Below are 26,392 nucleotides of genomic sequence, written 5' to 3' on the forward strand. Positions count from 1 at the left end.
TTCAGGGCAATATGAATGACGGTTTGATGCAGCATTGTTATGAATGGAATGACGCTGGAGGCATATTCCTTAGTAGCTTTCACAAGAGAAGTGAATAAATACTCAAATAGAAGTAGTTCACAGCGTTATGATGGAAGAGCAGCATGAATTCATTTGATAGCTGTGTCTTCGAGTCTGCCATATGACCTCCTTTTGTGCAATACCATTCTCTGTTTCACATCATTCACAAATATTTAAAGTAACAAGGGGCCGGGCCAGGACAGGTACCTGTGGTGCTCTTTCCCCAACAAAATTATTTCAAAATTTTCTATTTCTCTGTTGGCATTACTGAGCCAGTTCTGAGTCCGTCACACAAGTTGTCATCTACGCTGGGGGCTTAACCTGACACAGACTTTGTATTTTGAAAATCTAAATAAACTCTCAACAGGTCACTTGGCCTCCGCCCAATTACCAGAAAGATATGACCAGTGTTATTGCTTAAGTGACATTACTCCCAGTAATAGTGGTTCAGTTCTGCCTTTGCTTTTCTGTCATAGGTAGAGTGGTGCTGGTTAAATTGAGTGTGCCTGTACAGCTCAATTTTTAAAAAATTGTTTATGGGCTCTGACACCACTGACAAGACCAGTATTTATTGTCAATCCCTAATTACCCCGCAGAAGGTCATAATGATCTGTTGTCTTGAGCCACTACAGGCCATGGGATATTAGGTATACCGTAATGCTGTTGGAACATAGGAACTAGGAACAGGTGTAGGCAATTCAATCCCTCAAGCTTGTTCCGCCATATAGTACGATTACAGCTGATCTCATCACGGCCACAACTCCACTTTCCTGCCTACTCTCCCAATTGCTAATAATAAAAAAAAATCTGTCTATCTCCTCAAATTTATTCCGTGTCCACCACACCTTGGAGTACTGAATTCCACAGACTCAAACCCTTTTGAGAGAAACAAAACCTCCTCTGTTTTAAATCTGTTACCCATTATCCTAAAACTATGGCCACGCATTCTAGATTGGTCCACACAGGGAAATATCTGTCTGTCATCTGCTTCATATGGAGGGAGTTCCAGAATTTTAACAGTCTCTAATTGCATGAATCTTAATTGCAAGTGAAATCAGAGGCTGGATTTTAGAATAAGATCTCTTCCAATTATTTGTTTGACTTGCAAATACTACAGGTAAATGTGCCAAAAATACTGGAACTAACAGTGTCTGACTTTATTTCTTTTTGGCACAATGTTCTAAAATACCCTACAGGATGTAGATGGGGTTCATTTCACTCCTTGACATTGTTAGGGTTGCAATGTAGTAAGGAAACAAACTCCCACAAATGCCTTCTATATCTTGTTAAGTGTATATAGATTATGTACACTGTGAAAGTCAATTAAATTGCTCTGTTCTGTCAAACTTAAGTTTTATCAGCAGTTGTGTTTGTTACAGTCACTTTAATGAAATGAGCGCACCTTCATTTGGTAGTTTTCACTTCATTCCATTCCTGTGTTTAGAGGACTAGAATTCAGAGTATTTCCTCTTTTACAGCCTCTCGTTCGCTCCAGTATCAGACCCACAATTCTTTAGTTTCTGAAACAAGTCCATCCCCTTCCCTGAGCATGGAGAGTATTTCTGGGAATTCTGCAAAGTCTACTCCAGAACTGCACAGAAAATGTGAAGCTGAGGCAGCTGACGATAATCCAGCTACAGTCAGCAGGAGTCCTGCCACATCCAATGGGAGTCCGGTAGCCAGTGAGACCGCCCTGTCGAATACTGAGAGTCCCACACCACCCAGTTATCACCGACCTCCACCGAAGCCTCCAGTCAGCCGTAGCCCGAGGTTACCCGCTCATCCATCCCCTGAAACAAACAGGGTAAAACTCTGCAGCACTGACCTTCAGCCAAAGGTAGGTTATAATGGTGTTGCATAACTGCACAGTACAGTATAAATCCTTCCATAAAGACAGAGGTCACCAGGAATGTCACGATGTGTTCTGTAGACACTGCCTCTTGGAGCAGAGTATACTAGCTGATTATATGTGAGGCAGCTATCATTCAAAGATTATTTATTTACAGTTTGCTTACTGGGACTACAGTGCAAATCCTGAGGGATGCATAGGAAGAGGGTGGTATTTATGTGTTCCACCCACTAATCTGAGAACTTCCCTTTATCTCCCCTTGCGTCTGCCTGCAATTTATCCACCTTGGTTTTAGCTTGCTGTCTGTTGTGAACTCTTGCTCAAGCAGCTTACAAGGATAAACATTTTAATCACAGCAGAAAACTGAAAGAACTGCAGATGCTGGAAATCCGAAACAAAAACAGAAATGCATGGAAAAACTCAGCAGGTCTGGCAACATCTGTGGAGAGAAGGTCACGGGACTCAAAGTGTTAACTTTAGTCACAGCAGTGCTCCAAGTCTCAGTTCTGGGGACTATTCTTAGTATCCCACAACTAGTTCCTGCATTACCTGCATTTTACATGTGCAGGTTAAACAAATAAAGAAGTAGTTTTAATTAAAAATAAAATAAAATCTTGCAGATGCTGAAAAGGTGAAGTAAAGACAGGAAGTGGTAAAATCCTCAGATCTGGCAGTATCTCTGGAGAGGGAAATGATATTAACATTTCAAGTCAAATATGATCCTACTTTAGTAATTAAGATTGTTTTAACTCCTTAAACCCATGTCTGTCCCATAATTTCTTTGGTGGTCGAAAGCACGTATTAATCTCGTGTTTAAATTTAACATTTGAACAAGTATCAGTTGTCATTTACAGACACAGATTTAAAACTTCATCCATCCTTTGTGTGTCAAACTGTTTCTAATAAGCTTGGCTTTAGGCTATTCCCGTATACCTACAGAACAGCTTATGTATGCATTCTTCTTAATACCTTGAAAACTTTGCTCAAAACACAAAGTTCTAGGCAGTGTAATCCTTTTTTCTATTTTCAATCAGAGTCTTAAGTATCATTCAGATAATTGTCGCTAAGGCCAATGGATGCTTCCTAAACTAAACAATATATTCGTGATATGGTCAAATCAGATCTTTATAAAACTGAAGCATGACTTCTACCCCTCTTTCCAGTCCTGGTGATGTAAAGGCCAAGATTCATTTGCCTTTTTGATTACTTTCTGTCCCTGTTTATAACATTTTAGTGATACAAGTACATAAACCTCCTCTATTTCTTATTGGACATTCTCATTTTCGTTATGTGGATGATCTCCCATTTGTCTGCACTGAAATCCATTTGCTACAACTTTGCCCATTCAGTACATTTGTCCATATCTCTTGTCAGTTTAAAATTACAGCCACACTTCCTACAATGCCTGCCTATCTTTTTGTCAATTGGCAAATGTATTTAAATGACTTTATATCGGATCATCTATGATGTTGTAAATATGGTAAATAATTAAGGCTCCAACATGGATCCATGTAAGACATAATGACATCCAGCCAATTGGAATATCTGCCTACATTCCCCCATCTTGTTTCCTGTCCCTCAGCCAATTAATAGATTAAAACAGAAAAGGCTGTTTGACCCATCGAGTACGCACCCACAATAACTACCACTAAAGGCACATAATTCTAATTTCCTGCACTTGTCCCATATCCTGAATGCCATGATGTTTGAAGTGCTTATCTAAATACTTTTTTAGAGGTTGTAAGGTTTCCGGCCTTCACTGCCTTCCCAGGCAGTGCATTCTAGAATCCCACCACCCACTGAGTGAAAAAGTCTTTTCCCCAAATCCCCTCTGAATTTCCTGCCCCTTACCCTAAAACTATGACCCCTCCTTGTGATTGACCCTTCAACCAAGGGAAATGGCTGCTGTGTATTCACTCGGTTCATACCTGTTATACACCTCAATCATGTACATCTCAGTCTTCTCTGCTCTCGAGAAAACAATCCAAGCCTATGTTGTCTCTCCTCATAGCTCAGTTTCTCATCCCAGGCAACATTCTGGTGAACCTCCTCTGTATCCCCTCTAATGCTATCACATCCTTCCTATAGTGAGGTTTCTAGAACTGCACACAGTACTCCTGCTGTGACCTGACCAACGCTCCATACAACTCCAACGTTACCTCCTTGCTCTTATACTCCATGCCAGAACTGATGAAAGCAAGTGTCCCATATGCCTTCTTAATTATCCTGTTCACGTGTTCTGCTGACTTCAGAGATCTATGAGTAATTACCCCAATATCCCTATGTTTCTCTAAGCTACCCATTGTCCTGCCATTCATTAAATAGTTGTTCATCTTGTTTCTTCCTTCAAAGTGCATCACCTCACATTTATCAGGTTTAAATACCATCTGCCACTGGTCTGTCCATCTGACCAACCTATCTGTGTCTTCCTGTAACCTGTGACCATCTTCTTTGCTATTAATCACTCTACCAATCTTGGTGTCATCTGCGAATTTGCTTAATAACTCCCCCACATTTTCATCTATATCATTTATGCCTATAACAATAAATAAGGGTCTCAGCACTGATCCTCGTGGTACGCCGCTAGACACCAGCCTCCAGTCACTCAAACAGCCTTCTACCCTTTGTGTCCTATTACTAAACCAATTTCTGATCCATCTCGCCAAGTTTCCCTCAATACTATGTGTTTTAACCTTCTCAATCAGTCTCCCATGTGGGACTTGTCATAAGCTTTGCCAAAATCCATATAAACTGCATCAACTGAACTTCCCGCTTCCACACAATTGATCATCTTTTCAAATAATTCTAGCAAATTTGTTAGGCATGATCTCCCTCTGACAAAGCCATGCTGACTATCCCTAATTGACCCATGCCTTTCCAAGTGGTTATTAAGTCGCTCCTTCAGAATTTTCTCCAGTGGTCTCCTTACCACTGACATGAGACTCACTGGTCTGCAATTTCCTGGTTCATCTCTGTCACCCTCCTTAAAAGGTGGAACCACATTAGCCATCCTCTGGTACTTCCCTGGAGCCAGAGAGGAATTGAAAATTTGTCAGAGCCCCTGCAATTTCCTGCCTCATCTGCTACAGCAGCCTGAGTTAGAATTCATCTGGACCAGGGGATTTAATCTGTTTTTAGGCCCAACAAAGCCTCCAATACCACCTCATTTCCTAGGTCAACCTGCACAAGTTCCTCCTGAATCCCGTACCTATATTCTCCTTTTCCAGAGTGAAGACCAAAGAAAAGTATTCATTCAACACCCTTCCAATATCCTGTGGCTTCACACACAGTTGCTCCCTTGGTACCTAATGGGTCCTACTCGTTCTCTGGTTAGCTTCTTCCCTTTAATGTATTTATAAACTATCTTGCGATTCTCCCTAATCCTGTTCACAAGTCCTTTCTCATGCCCCCTTTTAGCCCTTCTAATTGCTTTCTGAAGTTCTCTCCTGCACATCCTGTATTCCCCTAGGGCCACAGCTGATTTGTTCTCTTTGGACTTGCTAAAACCCCTACTCTTCTTGCTTATTCTTATTGTCCTGGACATCCAGGATGCACTGAACTTTTTTGTTGGACCTGTACTCTGCTCAGCTCCTTTTTGACTGTCCTTCCATTGCTCTGCTGTAGACTTACCTGTAAGGAACTGTTCCCAGTTTGCTGTGGCCAGATGCTGCTTTATTCTAAAAATCTGCCTTCCCTCAATCCAAAGCTGTCTTTGGCAGGCCATCTTTTTCCTTTACCAGAACAAACTCCCAATAAAGTAGATGCCCCTTAACATTCCTCAGTTCTACCCACAAAGCCTCATTTGAGGACCTTTCCAAGATATCTCTCCTTATTGCAGTAATTGACTCCTTAATTAATAGTGCTGCACAACCACCCTTTTTACATCCCTCTCAGATCTTGCCTGAAGATTGTATAGCCTGGACTGTTGAGTTGTCAATCCAGCCCTTTCCTCAAACATGCTTCTGTGAATCTAACAATATCATACTTCATGTATCAATCCACGTCATTAATTCATCAGTCTTACCTATTACACTCCTTGCATTAAGGACCATTCAGCCTTGCTTTACTTTCTTGACACTCAACGTAGCTGAACTCGTTGTAACTTGCTTCCTTTGCTGTAGCATGATGTGTCTGTGTTTCATCGATATTCTGTGCCCTTTCCCCCTGCCAGATTACTTTAAACTCCTCCCAACAGCACTAGCAAATCTGCATGCAAGAATGTTGGTCCCAGTGTGGTTCAGATGCAGACTGACCCAATTGTACATGTCTCACCTTCTCCAGAAATGGTCCCAGTGATCTAGGAATCTAAAACCCTCCCTCTTGCACCAATGCTTGAGTCACAAATTCATCTAATTTGTCCTATTTTCCTTTTCTAAACTCACTAGAACATGGCATTGGGAGTAATTCAGAGATTACAACCATTGAGACCTGCTTTTTAATCTACTGTCAGTGTCTGAATGGAGAAGAGACAGGGAATCACAGTGATATTGGGAACGTATTCTAGGCTTCAGCTGTGGTGAGGAAATCAGTACCAGTGTGAGTAAAATCAAGGAACCTTGAGAGGCCAGAATTCAATTTGTGCAAGCATCTCAGAAGGCTGTGGAGGGATGGAGGAGATGTATAGATGGGTGGGGGAGAGGTGGGAGGTATGGGGGCTATGGACTGGAGGAGATTGCAAAGTTAGAGAGGGTTGTGGGGCTGGAGGGGATTACAGAGTTAGGGAGGGTTGTGGACAAGGAGTTTGCAGAATTAGGAAGGTTGCATACTGGAGGAGATTGCGGAGTTAGGGAGAGTTGTGGACTGAAGGAGATTGCGGAGTTTTTTTTCATTCATTCACGGGATGAGGGCGTCGCTGGCCAGGCAGCATTTATTGCCCATCCCTAATTGCCAGAGGGCAGTTAAGAGTCAACCACATTGCTGTGGATCCGGAGTCACATGTTGGCCAGACCAGGTAAGGATGGCACTTTCCTTCCTTAAAGGACATTAGTGAATCAGATGGGTTTTTACGACAATCAACAATGGATTCACGGTCATCATTAGGTCTGGGTCTCTGGATTAACAGTCCAGCGATAATACCCACGAGGCCATCACCTCCCCCAGTTGTGGACTGGAAGAGGTTGCAGAGTTAGGGAAAGCCAAAGTCGTAGAAGGATTTGAGAATAAGAATGAGGATTTTAGGATTGAGATGTTGTTTAACTGGGAGTCAGTGTCGGACATTGAACATAGTGGTGATAGTGGAATGAGAGTTGGTGCAAAAAGAGACACAAGGGACAGAGACAACAAGGTGCAGAGCTGGATGAACACAGCAGGCCAAGCAGCATCATAGGAGCAAAAAGGCTGATGTTTCGGGCCTAGACCCTTCGGACAGAGTTTTGGATGACCTCGTGTTAATGTGTGGTAAAATGTTGGAGATCATGCAGGAGAACATTGAAACAATCAAGACTATTGAGGAAATGAGGGTTTCAGCAGTAGGTAAGCTATGACAGGGTAAAGGATAATGATACATAGGTGGAAATCAACAGTTTTAGTATTGGTGCAAATATGAAATCAAAAACTTGTCTCACAGTCACATGACACTGAACAGACTGTCTCCATCTCGAACTCTGCCAAGGAAAAGGGTGAAATCAGTGGTTCAGGAACAGAATTTAGAATGCAAATAAAAAACAATGGCATCAATCTTCCCAATATTTAATTGGAATAGTTTATGCTGATCCAGATCTGGAAGTCAGATAATTTGGGTAATTTTGAAACAGCAGAGGGGTTTGTGTAGAGCTGAGTGTTGGCAACAAACATATACAAACTAAAATCTTGCTTTTGGATAAATGTTGCTGAAGGACATCATGTAGCTGCCCCTTCCACTTGTCCAGCTTCATTACTGGCTAAACATTCCCATCTGAATTCAGAATTGCCTCTTGTTGGACTCCATTTTTCATCCTGTCTTGCTAAAGGAAAATAACCAGCAATGTTGAGTTTCCATTCCTTCTTCAGCCAAATTTCAGGCATTGCTCTGATGTCATTCTCCAAGTATCTATATGTGCCATTAGCTTCCCTATACTACTGATCTTGGAACAACTCCATTGTCTGTTTTCTAGACTTTGTTTCCTCTGCTTTCCATGCACCTTCACAAATGCTGTTCTTTGTATTCCTGACTCTCCTTTCTGAGTCTGTGCTTAGGCTTCTCACCCCCTGCCAGGTTAGTTTAAACTTTTCCCAAAAGCACTGACAAAACCCACTATTGATGTTGATCTCAGCCACGTTGAGGCAAATCTCTACCATCCAAAGTTCTTTGTTTTATTTTATTGATGTGCAACCTGTCTGCCTTACACACATTACACCTTCCTCCAGAACCAGTCCCAATTCCCCAGAAATCTAAAGAATTTCTTGCCACATCATCTTTCCATTTGCTGTATCCTCCTATTTCAGTATTCGCCAACTCATGACCTTGGCAGTAATTCAGGTGTTGCTACCTTTAAGGTCCTACTTTTTAATTCTTTTCCAGCACCCTGCAATCTGCCTAAAGGACTTCCCACCCTTTTCTTACCAATACAGACCACAATTCATGGCTGTTCATCCTCGCGCCTCAGCACTCTGCGAACCACCCAGTGACCTCCTTGACCTTAACAAATGGGAGACGACCCACCATCCTGCAGTCTCATCTGCAGCCTCAGAAATGTCAGTTGTTGTCTTAACTGTTGAAACTTGTATCCCAGTGACTTTCTTAGCTTTGTAAACTCTGAACAGTTCCCAAATTGAGAGAACTTTGGAAGATTATAAGTGGAAAATCTATCTTTGTTCAGGGAATAATTTTTTTTACAGTCTTCATGCAAAGAAAATCCATTTGATAGAAAATCCAGTCCAGCTGGACTAACTGCTCCACCCCGCCCTCGGAAAGGACCAAAACCAGCACGTCCTCCAGCCCCCGGCCATGGATTCCCATTGATTAAGCGCAAGGTAAGTGTAAGGCTTTTGACCTTCTGCTGGAAGTGAATCTTTTTGTTCAATTACTTGCAGTTAAACTGCTTTTTCTGATGTCAGAAACATTATTGCTGATGCTGAACAGGGTGAGCTGTGTGTATGTTCATTCTCGGCACCCAATCTGTTTGCCAGCGTATGTTGCGTCTCTCTCAGTGCTGACATTAACACCATGTCTCTGTCAGCTGCTGGTCATTCTGGTTTCTGCCTGAATCTGCTGAGTCCTCACTTTCACTTCTTGTGTCGTGCTCAGTCTCCACATTCTTGGTCCCCTCACTCCCCTCCTTGTTCACTGCCTCCTCCTCACCACCTTGCTCACTATCTCTGATTCCCCGACTTGTGCACCATCTTGTGTGAGGGAGCAGGAGCTTTATCACATTCGCTGATTGTGCCCTGCATATGTTTAACCTGTTACCACACTAACTATTCTGCCATGTGTGGTTGACCTTATCACACTTGCTGATTGTCTGAGAGTGAGATAGAGAGAGCTGCTATCACATTTACTGATTGTCCCCTGTGCTGCTGCCTCACTCAGACTGCCATTTTACTTGATGTAACAGTAGGATGTTTAAATTGAGCAGGATTGTTTGGGCAGTATTGCTTTCAACCAGGCGGGAAAACACACCGTCGCTTCATCAGAGGCTGCACTGAGGATGTTACCAAGCACGGTAACGAAACGTCTGTGGAACAACAAACCAGCTCGGCGAGCCAACCAACCTCAAGACCCACAACCTGAGCTACAGCTCTACTCCAAAACCTTAGAGTATTGTTTTCACTTCAGAAGTGAGCACAGCATGAGTGCAAAGCCTGGCAACCATTTGAGAATATAGTTCAATTCTACAAATGATCCAAGGCAAATGGGATTGAGTACGTGGACCCTGTATCCCTAAATCTGTACCTTGAATACAGAAATTGAGGGTGATTCACAGTTCTGTTTTTCTGTGCTGATATATTTTATTTATTTTTGAAAGGCTTGTAATTTCTCAGTAGCTTTAAGTTCTCGTTGTTGTGATTTTTTTTTTTAGGTGCATGCAGATCAATATATTCCTGAGGAGAATATCCAGGGAGAGTTGGAACAACTGGAACAGAGCCTGGATGAACTAGAACATCGTGGGGTTGCACTGGAGGAGAAACTTCGCAGCTGTGAAAATGGTGAGTTCAGCAGAAACTCCTTGAACTAGGGAAGTGAGATTTGGCTGATGGTACATGGGACTATGAACCTGTTTCCCTAGATCTCTTTGTTCTATAATACTCGCCTGGGCCCTACCATTAACTAAGTCCTGCCCTGGTTTGACACACCAAAATGTAACACCTTGCATTTAGCTAAATTAAACTTCATCTGCCACTCGTCAGCCCACTGGCCCAGTTGATCGAAATCTCACTGCATTCCCAGCTAACCACCTTCACTGTCCACTATACCAATCTTGGTGTCATCAGCAAACCATACCTCCTAAATTCTCACCCAAATCGTATATATAAATGACCAATAACAGTGGACTCAGCGCCAATCTCTGTGGCACACCACTGGTCACAGGCTACCAATGTGAAAAACAATCCTCTTCCATCACCCCCGGTCTTCTACCATCAAGCCAATTTTATATCCAATTGGCTAGCTATCCCTGGATCCCATGAGATTTAACCTTACTCAACAACCCACCGTGCGGTATCTTGTCAAAGGTCTTGCTAAAGACCGTGTAGACAACGTCTACTGCACTGCCCTCATCTACATTCTTGGTCACCCCCTTCAAAAAAAAACTCAATCATATTCATGTAACGCAGTTTCCTATGCACAAAGTCATGCTGACTATCCCAAATGAGTCGTTGCCTTTCCAAATGCATATAGATCCTGTCTCTCAAAATAACCTCTCTGACAACTTACGCAACAGATGTTAGGCTCACCAGTCTAGTTCCCAGCATCTTCCTGCAGCATCTTTCTTAAATAATGGCACAACATTAGCCACTCTCCAATCATCAGGCATTTCACCTGTGGCTGTTGATACAAATCTCTGCTAGGCGTCTTGCAATTTCCTCCCCTAGCCTTCCACAAAGTCCTGAGATACACTTCATCAGGTCCTATGGATTTATCCACCTTAATGCATTTTAAGACTTTTAGCACCACCTCTTCTGTAATAGAACATAGAACATTACAGCGCAGTACAGGCCCTTCAGCCCTCGATGTTGCGCCGACCTGTGAAACCAATCTGAAGCCCATCTAACCTACACTATTCCATTATCATCCATATGTTTATCCAATGACCATTTAAATGCCCTTAAAGTTGGCGAGTCTACTACTGTTGCAGGCAGGGCATTCCACGCCCTTACTACTCTCTGAGTAAAGAACCTACCTCTGACATCTGTCCTATATCTATCACCCCTCAATTTAAAGCTATGTCTCCTCGTGCTAGCCATCACCATCTGAGGAAAAAGGCTCCCACTGTCCACCCTATCTAATCCTCTGATCATCTTGTATGTCTCTATTAAGTCACCTCTTAACCTTCTTCTCTCTAACAAAAACAGCCTCAAGTCCCTCAGCCTTTCCTCATAAGACCTTCCCTCCATACCAGGCAACATCCTGGTAAATCTCCTCTGCACCCTTTTCAATGCTTCCACATCCTTCCTATAATGCGTTGACCAGAACTGTACGCAATACTCCAAGTGCGGCCACACCAGAGTTTTGTACAGCTGCAACATGACCTCATGGCTCCGAAACTCAATCCCTCTACCAATAAAACCTAACACACCATATGCCTTCTTAACAACGCTATCAACCTGGGTGGCAATTTTCAGTGATCTATGCACATGGACACCAAGATCTCTCTGCTCATCCACACTACCAAGAATCTTACCATTAGCCCAGTACTCTGTATTCCTGTTACTCCTTCCAAAGTGAATCACCTCACACTTTTCCGCATTAAACTCCATTTGCCACCTCTCAGCCCAGCTCTGCAGCTTACCTATGTCCCTCTGTAACCTGCAACATCCTTCCACACTATCCACAACTCCACCGACTTTGGTGTCGTCCGCAAATTTACTAACCCATCCTTCTACGCCCTCATCCAGGTCATTTATAAAAATGACAAACAGCAGTGGCCCCAAAACAGATCCTTGCGGTACACCACTAGTATTTGAACTCCAGGATGAACATTTCCCATCAACCACCACCCTCTGTCTTTTTTCAGCTAGCCAATTTCTGATCCAAACCGCTAAATCACCCTAATGTAGACTATCTTCAAGACTATTTATTTACCCAAGTTCCCTAGCATCCTTGCCTTTGCCGACAGTAAATACTGATGAAAAATATTCATTTAGGATCTCACCCATCTCATGTGGCTCTGCACACAGATGACCTGGTCAATCTTTAAGAGGCCCTATTTTCTCCCTAGTTACTCTTTTGCCCTTCATATCCTTGTAGAATCTCTTCGGATTCTCCTTTACCTCATCTGCCAAAGCCATCCTCTTTTAGCCCTCCTGATTTCTCTCTTAAGTGCACTCCAACACCCTCTATACTCAAGGAACTCATTTGATCCCAGCAGTCTGTATGTGTCATATGCCCCCTTTTTCTTGACCAGGGCCTCAATAACTCTCGTCATCCAGGGCTCCCTCCTCCTGCCAGCCTTATCCTTCACTCTAATAGGAACATGCTGGTCCTGAACTCTCATTAACTCACTTTTGAAAGACTCCCACTTACCAGAAGATCCTTTGACTGCAAACAGCCTCTCCCAATCAACTTTTGAAAGTTCCTGTCTAAGACCATTGAAATTGGCCTTGTCCCAATTTAGAACTTTTACTTGTGGACCTGACCTATCCTCCTCCATAGGTATTTTAAAATTGATGGAATTATGGTCACTGGTCCCAAAGTGCTCCCCCACTAACACTTCTGTCAGTTGCCTTATGGTCATATAGATTTAAAGCATGGAAAGAGGCCCTTTGGTCCATTGTGCCCATGATGGTCATTAAGCATCTATCTACCCTAACTACATTTCCCAGCACTTAGCTTGTAGCTTTATATGCTCTGGTGCTTCAAATTATCATCTAAATACTTCTTAAATGTTGTTGGGGTTCCCACTCTACCACAATTCCAGGCAATGAGTTTTTCCTGATTACAGGAAGAGAAGTAAGGTTCCAAGAGGCGAGAGGGATGTGGCTGGAAAGCGACGAGAGCAATCATCAGAAATGGTCTATCCTATTCTGCTTCCCCAGTCTATATAGAGTCATATAGCACAGAAACAGGCCCTTCGGCCCAACTCGTCCATGCTGACCAGGTTTCCTAAACTTAACATGAAAGTTAATGTAAAGTGAAAATTAAATTATAACCCACTGCCTTTGTAGCAAGTGTCTCTGATCTCTAAACTAAAACCAAGAACTCCGGATGCTGGAAATCTGAAACAAAAACAGAAATTGCTGAAGAAACTCAGCAAGTCTGTCTGTATCTGTGGAGAGAAATTAGAGTTAATGCTTTGTGTCCAGTCACTCTTCTTCTGAACTGACCAGAAGAGGTGGTCTCAGAGGTGACTAAGATAGTGTGACAAAGCTAGGTGACATTGTAGGCATTGTAGATGATAGCATAAAATTACAAAGGAATATTGATAGACCAAGTAATTAGGCAAAGCAAGTGTAGGGTTATCCATTTTGAATCGATAAAGTATAGCTCAGGGTACTTTCTAGATAGTATGAAGTTAAATAAGTGAATGTCCAAAGAGACTTGGGGGTTCGGGATCTCTAAAATGTCATAAACAGATACAGAAAATAATCAAGAAAGCTAGTAGAATTCTGGCCTTTACATCTAGGAAACTGGATTGTAAGGATGCAGAAGTTATGTTGTGGTTATCCAAAACACTGGTTAGACCCCACGTGGATTATTGTGAGCAGATCTGGGCACTACATCTTAGGAAGGATGTATTGGCCTTGGAGGGAGTATAACATAGGTTTACTAGAATAATATCTGGGTTAAATAATGAGGAGTGATTATACAAATTAGGTCTGTTTTCTCTAAAATTTAGAAGGCTAAGGGGTGATCTGTTCAAAGTCTTCAAAATATTAACATGAAAAGAAAGGGTAGATAAACTATTTCCACTGGTTCGGGATTCTAAAACTGGAGGCAGGTCTAAGAATTAGGGCCAGACCATTCAGGAGAGATGTTAGGAAGCACTTCTATACACAAAGGGTGGTAAATGTTTGGAACTCTCTTCCAGAAATAGCAATGGATGCTGGATTAGTTAATTCTAAATCTGAGATTGATACATTTTTGTTAAGCAAAGGTATTAAGGGATATGGGCCAAAGGCAAGTGAATGCAGTTAGACCATAGATCAGGTATGATCGCAACTGAATGGTGGAACAGGCTCAAGGGACTGAATGAGCTACACTTATTCCTCTATCTTTTATATCCTGTTACTTTATCACTATGATCCAAAGATAGTAATCTAATCCAAAAGTCTTTTTGATTTTCAGTTCCACTTAATGCTCACTCCTAATATTTCTAATGCTGTAACTGTCTTCTATCCTGATACAGCCACCTCTCCCTCTCTTCCAATCTCCCTTTTGTTTCTAAAGACATTGTAAACAATTTTCCAAATTATGCCCAGCTTGAATCAGGATGCTCTGACGGCCAGTAACATCATACCCTTTAAGTTGAATTTGTTTTGTGAAAGAGTGGGAGAGGTGCAAGGAGGGAACACCAGTGTCTGGAGCCTAGACAATTGACGACGTGGCCTCCAATTGCAGAGCGAAAGAAATCGGGAATGGGGAAGAAACCAGAGTTTGGAGCAATACAGAATTTCTGGATTGCTGGAGGTTGCAGGAGTACTATCCCTGAATAGTATGCTGTTCAGCTGGCTGGAGGAGGATTTATATCATTCACAACTAAAGGCTGAGAGAGGGGTTGGGAAGTTGTCCTCGATCTGTCACATTATGGGGAGGTGGCAGCCCTTAGGAGGGAGGGGCAGATGGGGATGATTCGAGGAAGGGAACGAGGCCTTGATACATCTCCAGTCAGTATTCATTTTCTATTTCTCTTGCATTCACAGATGAAGATGAAGATGATCTCCTGGTTGATTGGTTCAAACTAATCCATGAGAAGCACATGCTGGTTCGCCGTGAGTCAGAGCTGGTTTATACGTGAGTTGCTGTTTTATTGCATTCATTTTCTTCCCTTTACCACATATTAGCTACTTGTGTCACAATAACCTTGTGCATGATTGGATTGCCCTGGGTGTAGAGATACCAGCCATTCCCAGTCCCTCATTCATTTACTTTTGATGGTGATGGGGCATTGCCGTGGCTGAGGGACAGGTATGCAAAGGGGGGCAGAAAGGAAAAGCTGTCTGCAGGAACCCCTGTTGTATCGCCTGTCAGTCTAACATCAGCTAATCCTGAGCTAGCTCATTGAGAATGTAGAACAGGACAGCACAGGAACAGGACCTTCAGCCCATGATGTATGAGCCAACCATGATGCCATTCTACCTGCCTGCATATGGTCTGTATCCGTCTACTCTCTGCCTGTTCGTATATTTGTCTAAACGCCTCTTAAACATTGCTATTGTATTTACCACCTCCCCAGCATTGCATTCTGGGCATCTATCACCCTCCGCATAAAAAAAACTTTGCACACATCCTTAAAACATTCCTGTTTCACCTTAAACCTATTAATTTAAAATTTCCTCCCAGGAAAGCGACTCCGACTATCCATCTTATCTGTGTCCCTCATAATTTTATGTACTTCCATCAGGTCACTCTTCAGCCTCTGACGGCCTAGTGAAAACAATCCACGTTTGTCCAACCTCTCATTATAGCTATTACATTCCAATCTAGGCAACATCCTGGTGACACTCTTTTGCACCCTCTTCAAAAGCCTCCAGATCTTTCCCGTAGTGTGGCAACCAGAACTGCATAGAATACTCCAAATGTGGCTGAACTAAAGTGTGATTCAGCTACAACATGACTTAGAGTCATAGTTATACAGGAACCAGACTCTTCAGTCCAACCCGTCCGCGCCAACCAGATATCCTAAACTGATCTAGTTTCATTTGCCAGCATTTGGCCCATATCCCTCTAAACCCTTCCTAGTCAGGTACCCATCCAGATGCCTTTTAAATGTTGTTATTTTACCCACCTCCACCACTTCCTCTGGCAGCTCGTTTCATAAGCTCACCACCCTGTGCGTGAAAATGTTGCCCCTCAGGTCCCTTTTAAATCTTTCCCCTTTCACCTTAAACCTATGCCCTCTAGTTTTGGACTCCGTTATTCTGGGAAAAAGACCTTGGCTATTTACCCTATCTGTGTCCCTCCTGATTTGCCAATATTTATACTCCGTGCCCTGACTGATGAAGGCAAGCATGCCATATGCCTTCTTTACCACCTTACCACTTGTGTTGCCACTTTCAGGGAGCTATGGACTTGCATCCCAAGATCTTTCTGTATATCCGTGCTCCTCAGGGTCCTACCATTTACTGTATACTTTCCTTTTGAATTGATCCATATCCTGCTGTACCATTGAACAATCTTCTTCACTATTCACAAATCCATCACTTTTTGTGTTGTCTGCAGACTTATTACTCAGACCACCTACATTTTTATCCAAATCATTTATAAATGACTGAGGTCCCAGCACTGACCCTTGAAAAACACCACAGGTCATAGACCTCCTGTAGTGATTGTAAAGAGTGGGCAGGTGGGCAACATAGAGTATGAGTTTCCTGATTGGGGCTGTTAATCTGGTCCATTTAGGGAGCCCTGGCTGACAGATAAGAACAGGAATGTCAGACATCCTGTTCACTTGGAGAGCTGGCCCTGAGGGAGCTGGATCAGTGTCAAGGACTCTCCACATGTAAATAAAGGATGACTTGGTGATGGGGTACTGGCCTCTGTAGAATTATTTCACCTCCAATCAGAAAAACACCCCTGCACAACTACCTACTGTGATCAAGCTAATTTTGTTTCCAACTTACCAACTCACCATGTATCCCGTGTGATTTAATCTTCTGGACCAGCCTACCACGAGGGCATTTGTCAAATGCTTTCGTAAAGTCCATGTAGACAACATCCACTGCCCTACCCCCTCATCAATCAGCTTTGTCACTTCCTCAAAAACTCCATCAAATTTGTGAGACAAGACCTTTCATTCAAGTTCTTCTGCACTGCATAAGCTTAAGTGTTTATGCAAAGTTGCGTTTCCACCTGTGTTCCTCTGCAGCACAGCAAGATCAACTCAGACTGATGTAACTTATCATCTGATTGTGGTCTTTAAATGAAACAGAGTGATAGTGTCATTCCAGCCCCATGTTTCCACCTTTCCAACTCTTTCCCTTTACTCTCATGCCCCTTATCTCTGCTGTACTATCTGCTCCCTGCACCTCTTCCTCTGTCAGGTTCAGAGTGTTTCGGTGCTTGTACTGCCTGGTCTATCAGCCAGGCCCCTGTGTTTTGGCCTAGGCTGTTGCTCCATTCTGCAGTAGAGCTTTAAATCGATGAGTTGCCCCAGCCCCCAATCCATGACTGATGGGCCTGACCTGACGATGCATTGGGAGTCTCCAGGGATTGCACAGATGGTGAGAGAATGAGGACAAGATCTATTAGAAAAAGTGCAGCTGCCATTTCCTAGCCCTACTGGCTTAATGAAGGAGTTGTGGATAGGTAATTTCTATACTAATCATTGCTATTTAACTGAGGAGGCTGCCACAGTCTGAAGTCTGTTGCCATAATGTGAACCATGTCCTCTTTTGCAGTTTCAAACAGCAGAATCTGGAGGAGCGGCAAGCTGATGTGGAGTATGAACTGCGCTGTCTGCTCAACAAACCCGGTGAGTTATGGCTGCACAACGCATTCAGGGTTTACCTTCCACACTCAATTCCGTCAGGCTGATAATTGCTTCACTTGTCCCTGCAGAAAAAGATTGGACAGATGAGGATCGAGCCCGAGAAGCAGAATTGATGCAGGAGTTGATTACAGTCATTGAGCAAAGAAATGCTATTATCAACAGCCTGGATGAAGACCGACAGCGGTAATCTATTCAGTATTTAGGATCACACAAATAGAGAGTGCTGGTGAAACGCAACAGGTCTGGCAGCATCTGTGGCGAGACAAACAGTTAACATTGCAATTTCAGTATGACTCCTCTTCAGAACTGATAGGGGCTGGAAAATGGTAGTTTTTATACTCTTGGTAGAGGGGGAGGAGGACAAGAGGAACAGATTGAGGGTGAGTCCCAGAATAAAAGACAAAGCGAGTGCTATGATAGTCAAGGAGAAATGGAGACATAATACAGGCTTTGAAACACTGGTTTTGAAGGTCACTGTAATGCAATCAAAATGGAGACCCAGGGTGTATTCTGAAGTTGTTGGACTTAATATTAAGGCTTAAGGCTATAAATTGCCTAAGCAGAAAATGATATGTTGTTCTTGAGCCTCATTGAAATAGTGCAGGAGGCCCAGGTGGAAATGTTCACATGACAGCAAGATGGTGTATAAAATAGCAAGCATCTGGAAGGTCACAGTCATTCTTATTGACAGGAGGTATTCCAAAACATGGTCATCCAGTCTGTGTTTGGTCTCGCCACAGAGTGGAGGCTGCAATTGTGAGCAGTGAATACAGATTGAAAGAAGCTGTGTTTAGGACCTTGGTAAGGAGGTGATGTGGTAAATGTTACATCTCCTGCACGTACATGGCAAGGTATCATGGGGCAGTGAGGAAGTGTTAGGTCTAATAAGAGTGTACCAGGGTGTAATAGAGGGAATGTTTCCTCTGGAATGCTGACAGTGTAGGGGAGGAGGAGCAGATGTGTTTGGTGGTGGTATCCTGATGGAGGTGGCAGAAATGGCAGGGTATGATCCTTTGCAGAGACTAACGAGGTGAAGAATAAGGACAAGAAGAACCCTGTCATTGATCTGGGAGGGTGGGGAAGGGATGAGGGCAGCACTGTGGGAGTTGAGACCGACACGGCTGAAGGCTCTGTTATCCATGGTTATTGGCAGAGGAGTAGTCATCCATTGAGGCAGCCTGGTGAAAGGAGACACTATTGGAACAGATGTGGCAGAAGGGAATAGAAGCCTTGCAGGAAGCAGTGTGAGGAGGTACAGTCAAGGTAATTGTGGGAGTCATTAGTGGACACCCTATCCCAAGAAATGGAAACAGTGAAATTAAGGAAGGAAAGAGTCTGCGATGGATTAGATAATGGATCAGGTGAGAGAAGAGTCATTATGTTATGGTGCTGGAGTAATAGATGCAGGATAGTGGGTTACCAGCTTTCTGGAGGATTAACTGACACAGGATATTGAGGTACAAGCTTCCTGTCTGGGGGTGATCAATACAGGATTGTCAACTGCATTGTAATTTTTCTCAATGTAAGAGAGAAAATGATGAGGTAATTCTCATATTACTGTGTTACAGAGAGGAAGAGGAGGATAAATTGCTGGCAGCAATGATAAAAAACAAAGGTAAGGTATTTGCTCCAAATATAATTTATACACCACCACCTTGCTCACTCAACTACATTGGCTTTTAGTTAAAAACATTTAAAGATTCACTTCCCTCATTCGATGGTCCTGCCCGTTCATCCCTAACCATCCCTAGTTCTACAACCCTCCAAGATGTCTGTCTTCCTCTAACTTTGGCCTCTTGAGCATCCCTGATTATTTTCATCACTCCTCCATTAATGCCATGTCTTCATCTGCCAAGGCCCTGAACTCTTGATTTGCTTTCCTAAATCTCACTGCCTCTACTCTCTCATTTAAGGTATTTCTTAAAAGCAACTTCTCTGGCTGAGCTTTTGGTCATCTCCCCCAATATCTCCGTACCTGGGTTGGTGTTACTTTGTTTGACAACACTTCTGTCAATCATCACACAATGTTTCACTACCTTAATGGAACCATTTAAATGCAAGATGCTGTAATATACACTGTAACCTCTCCAGATCAGAATATTGGGACCAAGTCATTCTGGATTTTGGTGTTTTCTGAATTTATAGAGTAAGTTTAGAATGTCTAACCAGAGAACACAGTCAATAGAAATACTTATCAGAAGCATAAAACAGTGTTACAGCAATAATAAAAATGTTCTTATCTAAATACTGTACCTTCTATAGTTCTGGTCCTGAAGTATGGAACTAAAATGGTGCTGAGGGTCACTTGGATCCACTAAACACATCTCTGGATAACTGCTGTTTCTGAACAATGTATTTCTGGACTAAAGAGATTACCGTGTATAAGAGAAGACAGTTTCTTTAAACAGTTCAGTTTGAATTCAGGCTGATGCCTGCCCTTTTCTATTGCTCTTTCTGTCCACTAAAAATTGCAGCACCTGAAGCTCGGAGGGAGAGTGAGAGCCGAGCTGTAGGTGGGTCTGAATACTCCCCTGGAAATTTGGGGGTGGGATGGTGATGGATGAGGTGAGGGTGGGTCAGAATACTCTGCTGTAGCTGGAGTGGGGGCAGAGAACAAGGTGAAGATGAGTCTGAATATTCTCCTGAATCTGGTGGGGGGTGGTGTAGAGAAATGAGATAAGGGTTGATCTGAATACTCCCCTGTAACCTGGGGGGTGGGGGATGTGGAAGTGGATGAGGTGAGGGTGGGCCTTGCTAAGATACCCAAATCTTTGCTTTGGAGTGACGTCGGCAGTGAGGGCCTTATATTGGTCTTTGGGCCTCCATTTTCTCTCTGGGATTCGATTGGAGGGCTACATGTGGCAGTTAGTGGGAATGTTACCTGGAAGCAGGATCTTAGTTACTAAGAAGATGAAGGACCTCTCCCAGAAACTGAGAGGTTAGCTGGGTTCAGCTGCAGGGTGGCAGCACTGTCAGTAGCGATAGGCACCTATACAACCCACACTATCCCCAAATTCCCCATACCACAGACTAACCCTGGCCCAGGCCACCTGACCTAACCCAACCCCCAAACCACACCTACTGAAAAATAAAGGGAGAAGTTGGAAGGAGTGTTTTTACATTTAGAGTTATTGGATCTGTGAATATTTTACAACAAGGTAGAGACTGAATCATAATCTCAAAGGGAATTGGATAAGGATTCAAAAGAAGGTATTAAGTTGGGATTGGAATAAAACTCAGTTGAGGACCTAGCACCAGCATAGCATTGTGGGCCAAATGGTCACCTCCAGTGCTGTTATGAGTGGATATTTTAGCATTTAATTTGCATTCCAAAACTTCCACCAAGAGCCGGTCATTAGTTACACTGTATGTCAGACTGTAGCATCTCCATGAATTTCTGTAGGTAGATGATTGGCTCCATGAAGAACCTGCGAGCTGCCAGCAAGCACTGTGCAGACTTTCAGCCAGTCACAACCAATATCATGTCAAGGCATGGTACCTTCTCACCACACCACAGTCGTACTGCAGAGAACTGACATAAATGTACATGTAAACATATTAAATACGAACAGAAATTGACCAATCAGCCTTTGAAGCCTAATCCACCATTTAATAAATCTGTTTGTGTTTTAAATTCCATGCTCCCCTCTATCTCTGATGACCATTCATTTCCCCATGCCTAAAAAAAAATCATCTGTCTTACATACATTCCTTGACCCCACCTCCACCAGATTTGAGGCAGGGAGTTCTGAAGTAGCACAATCCCCACAATCTCTGAAATTTAAAATAATATTCCCTAGTTCTGGACTCATCCACAAGAGGAAACATTATTATTGCATCCGCCTTGTCAAGACCATTCAGGATTTTAAATACTTCCAAACTCCAGTGAAAGCAAGCCCAGTCTGTCCAACCTGGCAGACTTATTCCAGGTATCAATCTCGTAAACTTTCTCTGAACTACATCCTTCCTTAAGTAAGTTGTTCCGAGATACACATACTGAGTTGTATCTCACCAATGCCCTGTATAATTGAAGCATAACATCCTAACTTTTATGTTCAATTTCTCTTGTAATAAAATATAGCATCCCATTAGCTTTCCTGATTATGAGCTGTATCTGCAAACTAACCTACTGTGACTCATGACAGAACACCTAAATCCCTCTGCACCTGGGAATTTTGCAGTTGTTCTCTGTTTAAATAGCTTTCAGCTTTTTAATTTTTCCTGCCAAAATGAACAACTTTTTCCCACATTATATTCCAATGGCCAGATTTTTGCCCACTCATTCAACCTATCTACGTCAATCTTAAAAATTCCTTATGTCTTCATACTATACTTTCTTACCTATCCTGGCATCATCTGCAAATTTCACCACCATGCCTTTGCTCCCCCCACCTAAGTCATTGGTGTAGATTGTAATATGCTGGGACCCCTTTACCCCTGCAGGACTCAACTCATCACATCCTGCTGATCAAACAAGGATCCATTTATGCATACTCTATGATTCCTGCTCACCACATCTACCCTCGCACCACGTGCTTTTGTTTTCTGCAGTAACTTTGATGTGGCACCTAATCAGGTGTCTTCTGGAAATATAATCTGGCACTCCCAGGCAATGGTGAAAGATGGAACATTAAATCCAGCTGTGTCGGCCCTCTCTTGGTTGAAAGATTCAAGTTTTCCCACAGCTGGACATCATCATGTTAAATACATCGATAGTAATGTCACATTACTCTGTGGAGTAACCTTTCCCATCTTGCTGGGATCTTTCATACATGATTTCTGCCTGTGTCTAGTAATGGTTTTATGTTCATTTTAATGCTGTTTTTTCTCACAGGACCATCAAATGGTGTTCACCAATATCAAAACAATAGGCAGGGCACTGTTGCCTATCCAGCCCACTGTGTGTATTGACTTACTGTGGTACCTGGTTGAGTAATCCCTTGATTTTAAAATTGTGTCCACGTGTTCAAAACCTTCTCTGGCCTCACTTCCCCAATCCTACTGTCGTTAGATCCTCCACGATACATCTGCTCATCGTGTTCTGACTTCTAGCAATTCCCCGGTGTTAATTACTCCACAGTTGGTAGCTGCACCTTCAGCTGTCCAGTAAGGTCTTAAACATTGAATTCTTTCCGTAAATCTCTCCATCCCGTTCTGCCTTCAAATATGGTCCTCTCAAACCTCTCTTCGTGACCAGACTTTCAGTCCTTTGTGCCAGTATTTCCTTGCCTGACTCAATGTCCAATTGTGTTCAATACCGAACCTGTGAAGCACCTTGGAACATGTTTTACATTTTAGCTGCTAGTTGTCATGTTTGGGCTCTTGAGGATGAGACCATGACCCCTCCTGGATGCTTTTGAGGGGGAGGGGCTGTGGTACGGTGGATGGCCCTGACCATGCAGTTTACCTACTGGAAAGACATGACTGCTTTCTTTTTTTAAACAGATTTTCACAAGGATCCCAATAGTGAAATAAAGAAGAAGTTAAAATTCAAGCCCAGCAAGATGTTGAAATTTCTAGGCAACAAGCCAGAAGTAAAGTCGAAAAGTGCCAAAGAGAAGAATTTATGATTGGTGGAAATGCTGAAAAGAATGGGAAGCTCCACCAGCTGACATTGACCAACAGGACTGCACTTTTTGGGACTGGTTCAACTTGACAGCATCTGGTGATTGTTCATAGGAAGATGTGGTCTCATACTGACGTTAGACAGGCCCATCATGGTGCTGGCTGAGATTATTTACTATGTATCCTTAGTTTATGTGCAATAGAAGTCACTACAGTCCTGTATAATTTGTGTTTAAGTGCATTTTACACAACAGCTGAGACACATTCATTATTCTTTCTCAAGCTTAAGTCTGTCTTTTCCCACTCTCCAGTTTTGTGCAGTTTCACAGGTACAGGCTCAGGACCAGCCCGTGCCTGGCCCTGTTGTTGTTTTCTGTGGCCAAGTCAAACTGGCATCACTTATTGCTGTGGAGTTTTGTTTTCAGTGTGTGAAGTTCTGTTCAGTTCCTGCCATGTAATGCCCTTTCACTGCACAAATAGTTGTCTCGAGACCTAGCAACTCACAACGGTTCTGAACTCGCCAGGTTGTTACCTGCCTGTGTGTGCTGGTTATCTTGTGGTACAGCATGTACTATTAATCTGTCACCGCAAGAATTTTATAAATCTTTCCCAGTTGCAACTGAAATCTTTGCAAAGAGGGTATCAAAATCTCCAAAAACAGTACCTTACCAGTGACAACATATCAATGTCTTGTGCACACATACTGACACTTAGTACAGTGCGCTGTATACTCTGGAGATACGGAGCACTGACCATGCTGCAGATGCAGTTGCTGGACTCTCTGGTGTGGAGGGTTTTCTCATCGCTGTGTATTCTGGGGGTGCAGACGCTGAGAGTTCTGATTAGTTTTCAGTGCCCTGGACAATCGGGCGAGGTGGGAGAGGGGGGTGGGGGTGGGGGTGGTACAGTACACAAAGCACTCTGGGGAAGGGATGGTGAGGTGAGCTGCATTGTACGAGGTAGATACCCAGGGTCCTGAAGTTTCTTGAGTTTGAAATGGGCCAGAGCTAGAACCATAAGATTCTGTGTCATGGCTGAGACCGGTCTAAATAATTTCTTCACTGTATTGCCCAATGCCAGTGATGGATACTATTTCTTATTATCTTATTTACCCATTGTTGAGAGTCTGAACAGATCAATAGAATGATTACTGCCCTCTGCTTATCAACAACCAAGGTCAGAAGGTATCCTTAGCCATTAACTGACTCTGCATGGCCAGAATCCAGCTTGATCACTAACTGTGGAGTTATGATGCCAGTTACTGTCTCTGTCTTCCACTGGATAATGTAAAGCAGTCATTTTAATACAGAGAGACCTTAAAGCAATGAATCATGATCAGACACAGGGCACTCTACATCCAAATCATGAGCGGGCACAGTGACAGAATCAACAAGTTTGAGAATGGATAAGCAGAGGGCTGGAGCCCAAGGCATTCACCTGTCTCTCAAGACTCTGTGTCATATGTCACACAGGTCTTGCTGTAGATCCCAAATTGTCTCTGGTTGTTGTTGAGACCTAGAGGTGACACCAGTCCACTGCTCATTATGAGCATGTCTTTAGTCCTGAATCTGGCACCATACAAGTAAATCAGAAGCACTTTTCAGAATGAAACAGAATATGCAAAGTGTGTTCATGAATGATCTTTGTAGAATCTGTGCGCTGTGGACCTCCAACTTATTCTTTATCATCAGGGGAATATCTGAACAGTAACAAAGCTGCAGACAGAAAAATTCATAACTGAATATGCTCAATTCTGCTACAGTCATCATATTCTCACATCACTGTTCTGTTAAAGTTAGGTTTCAGAAGTGAGACACTGATTGATGCAAACAATGCTCAGCAGTAGAGTTTGTGTTATCTGTGGAAAGTAAGGAGTACGTACGTAATCTGAGCATGTGAATTGAGCACATTCAAGCAGCTGTTTTGACTGGGTGACTTTATGGTTTAATTTATTATCTGTAATGAAGGTCATGTCCATGATAATATTGTACTTCATTGGCTTCAAGTCTCTCAACTTGTACTGTGCTATTGATGTAATTCTTCACCAGGTGCAATCTGAAACCTTCATTGGTTTTTAATCTGCCAATCACAGTGCCCATCACTCAATAGATCCGCTCTAGCAATGGGCATTTACTCCGAGCTGGTGAATGACTGTGCTTTAGATCTGAGCCTAACCCTCAGCATGCTGATGGGCTGCTGACACTAACCTGACAGTAAAGGTCTTCGTACCTGATCGATTAGGATTTAAATGGTCAGTTCTATCTCCTGAAGGTTCATTTACACTTGAACACAGAACCAACAAACAACTAAACATTATTTTGCATTCTCACATAAGCTGAGCTTTATCAGGGGCTTTCAGATTTGTGTTTTGAAACTTTATGCTTCCAGAGATTGAATGCAAAATACCTACATTGCTCTGAGCTGTGGCACATACACAGTTGCCCTAGTTAACAATTTATTTTGTGATTTTTAGGTTCTTAGTATTAATTATATTTCTATCTAACACATACAGGAACAGATGCCAAATATAAGCCTTAATTCAATTTAATGTCAAACCTTTTATTGAAAGCTTTTTTTGTACTTACTGTAGAACGGGAATTGGTGCCGTTTCTTTTGTTTTGGTAGTTATAAGGTTGCTGTCTTCAAGTGAATTGAATGGTTTTGCTAATGCAGATATTTTCTTTAGCTGTTACTCTGCCTTACCTATTTGTATATAATATTTATTGAAACACCCAAACACTGTTCTAAAGCTATATTATTCTAACAAAATGGGTAAAATTGGGACCAATAAAATGGAATGTTGTCCAAGTGTGTGTCTGGTTTACGAGTGACAGTTAGTTTTATGCACGTACCCTGGTCAGAGGGAACATTTCTCTTTTAGCAGTGTGTTACTGTGCATGTGGTGTTTTATTAAATGGCCCTGTGCTATCCACAAGATGCACTGAGAAATTCACCAAAGATCCTTAAACAGCACCTTCTAAACCCATGATCACTTCCATCTAGAAGATCAAAAGCAGCAGATACACAGGAACACCACCACCTCCAAGTACCCCTCCAAGCCACTCAACATCTTGACTTGGAAATATGTCATCATTCCTTCACTGTCACTGGGTCAAAATCCTGGAATTCCCTC

The 26,392-nt window shown here is 42.7% G+C and overlaps 1 protein-coding gene across 1 annotated transcript; it reads left to right on the plus strand.

Annotated features, from left to right (window-relative positions):
- Positions 1-1,500: 1,500 nt before the first annotated feature.
- LOC125487154 (MICAL-like protein 1) lies at positions 1,501-26,072 on the plus strand. Its single transcript, XM_048617504.1, has 8 exons — positions 1,501-1,897; positions 8,726-8,860; positions 9,907-10,033; positions 14,906-14,996; positions 17,603-17,676; positions 17,763-17,877; positions 19,263-19,309; positions 23,140-26,072. Exons 1-8 carry the CDS (start codon positions 1,610-1,612, stop codon positions 23,262-23,264), a joined length of 1,002 nt encoding a protein of 333 aa, XP_048473461.1. The 5' UTR covers positions 1,501-1,609; the 3' UTR covers positions 23,265-26,072.
- The last annotated feature ends 320 nt before the right edge of the window (positions 26,073-26,392 follow it).

Source organism: Rhincodon typus, chromosome 37, assembly GCF_021869965.1.
Source record: "Rhincodon typus isolate 14 chromosome 37, sRhiTyp1.1, whole genome shotgun sequence".
Classification (NCBI taxonomy): Eukaryota; Metazoa; Chordata; class Chondrichthyes; order Orectolobiformes; family Rhincodontidae; genus Rhincodon; species Rhincodon typus.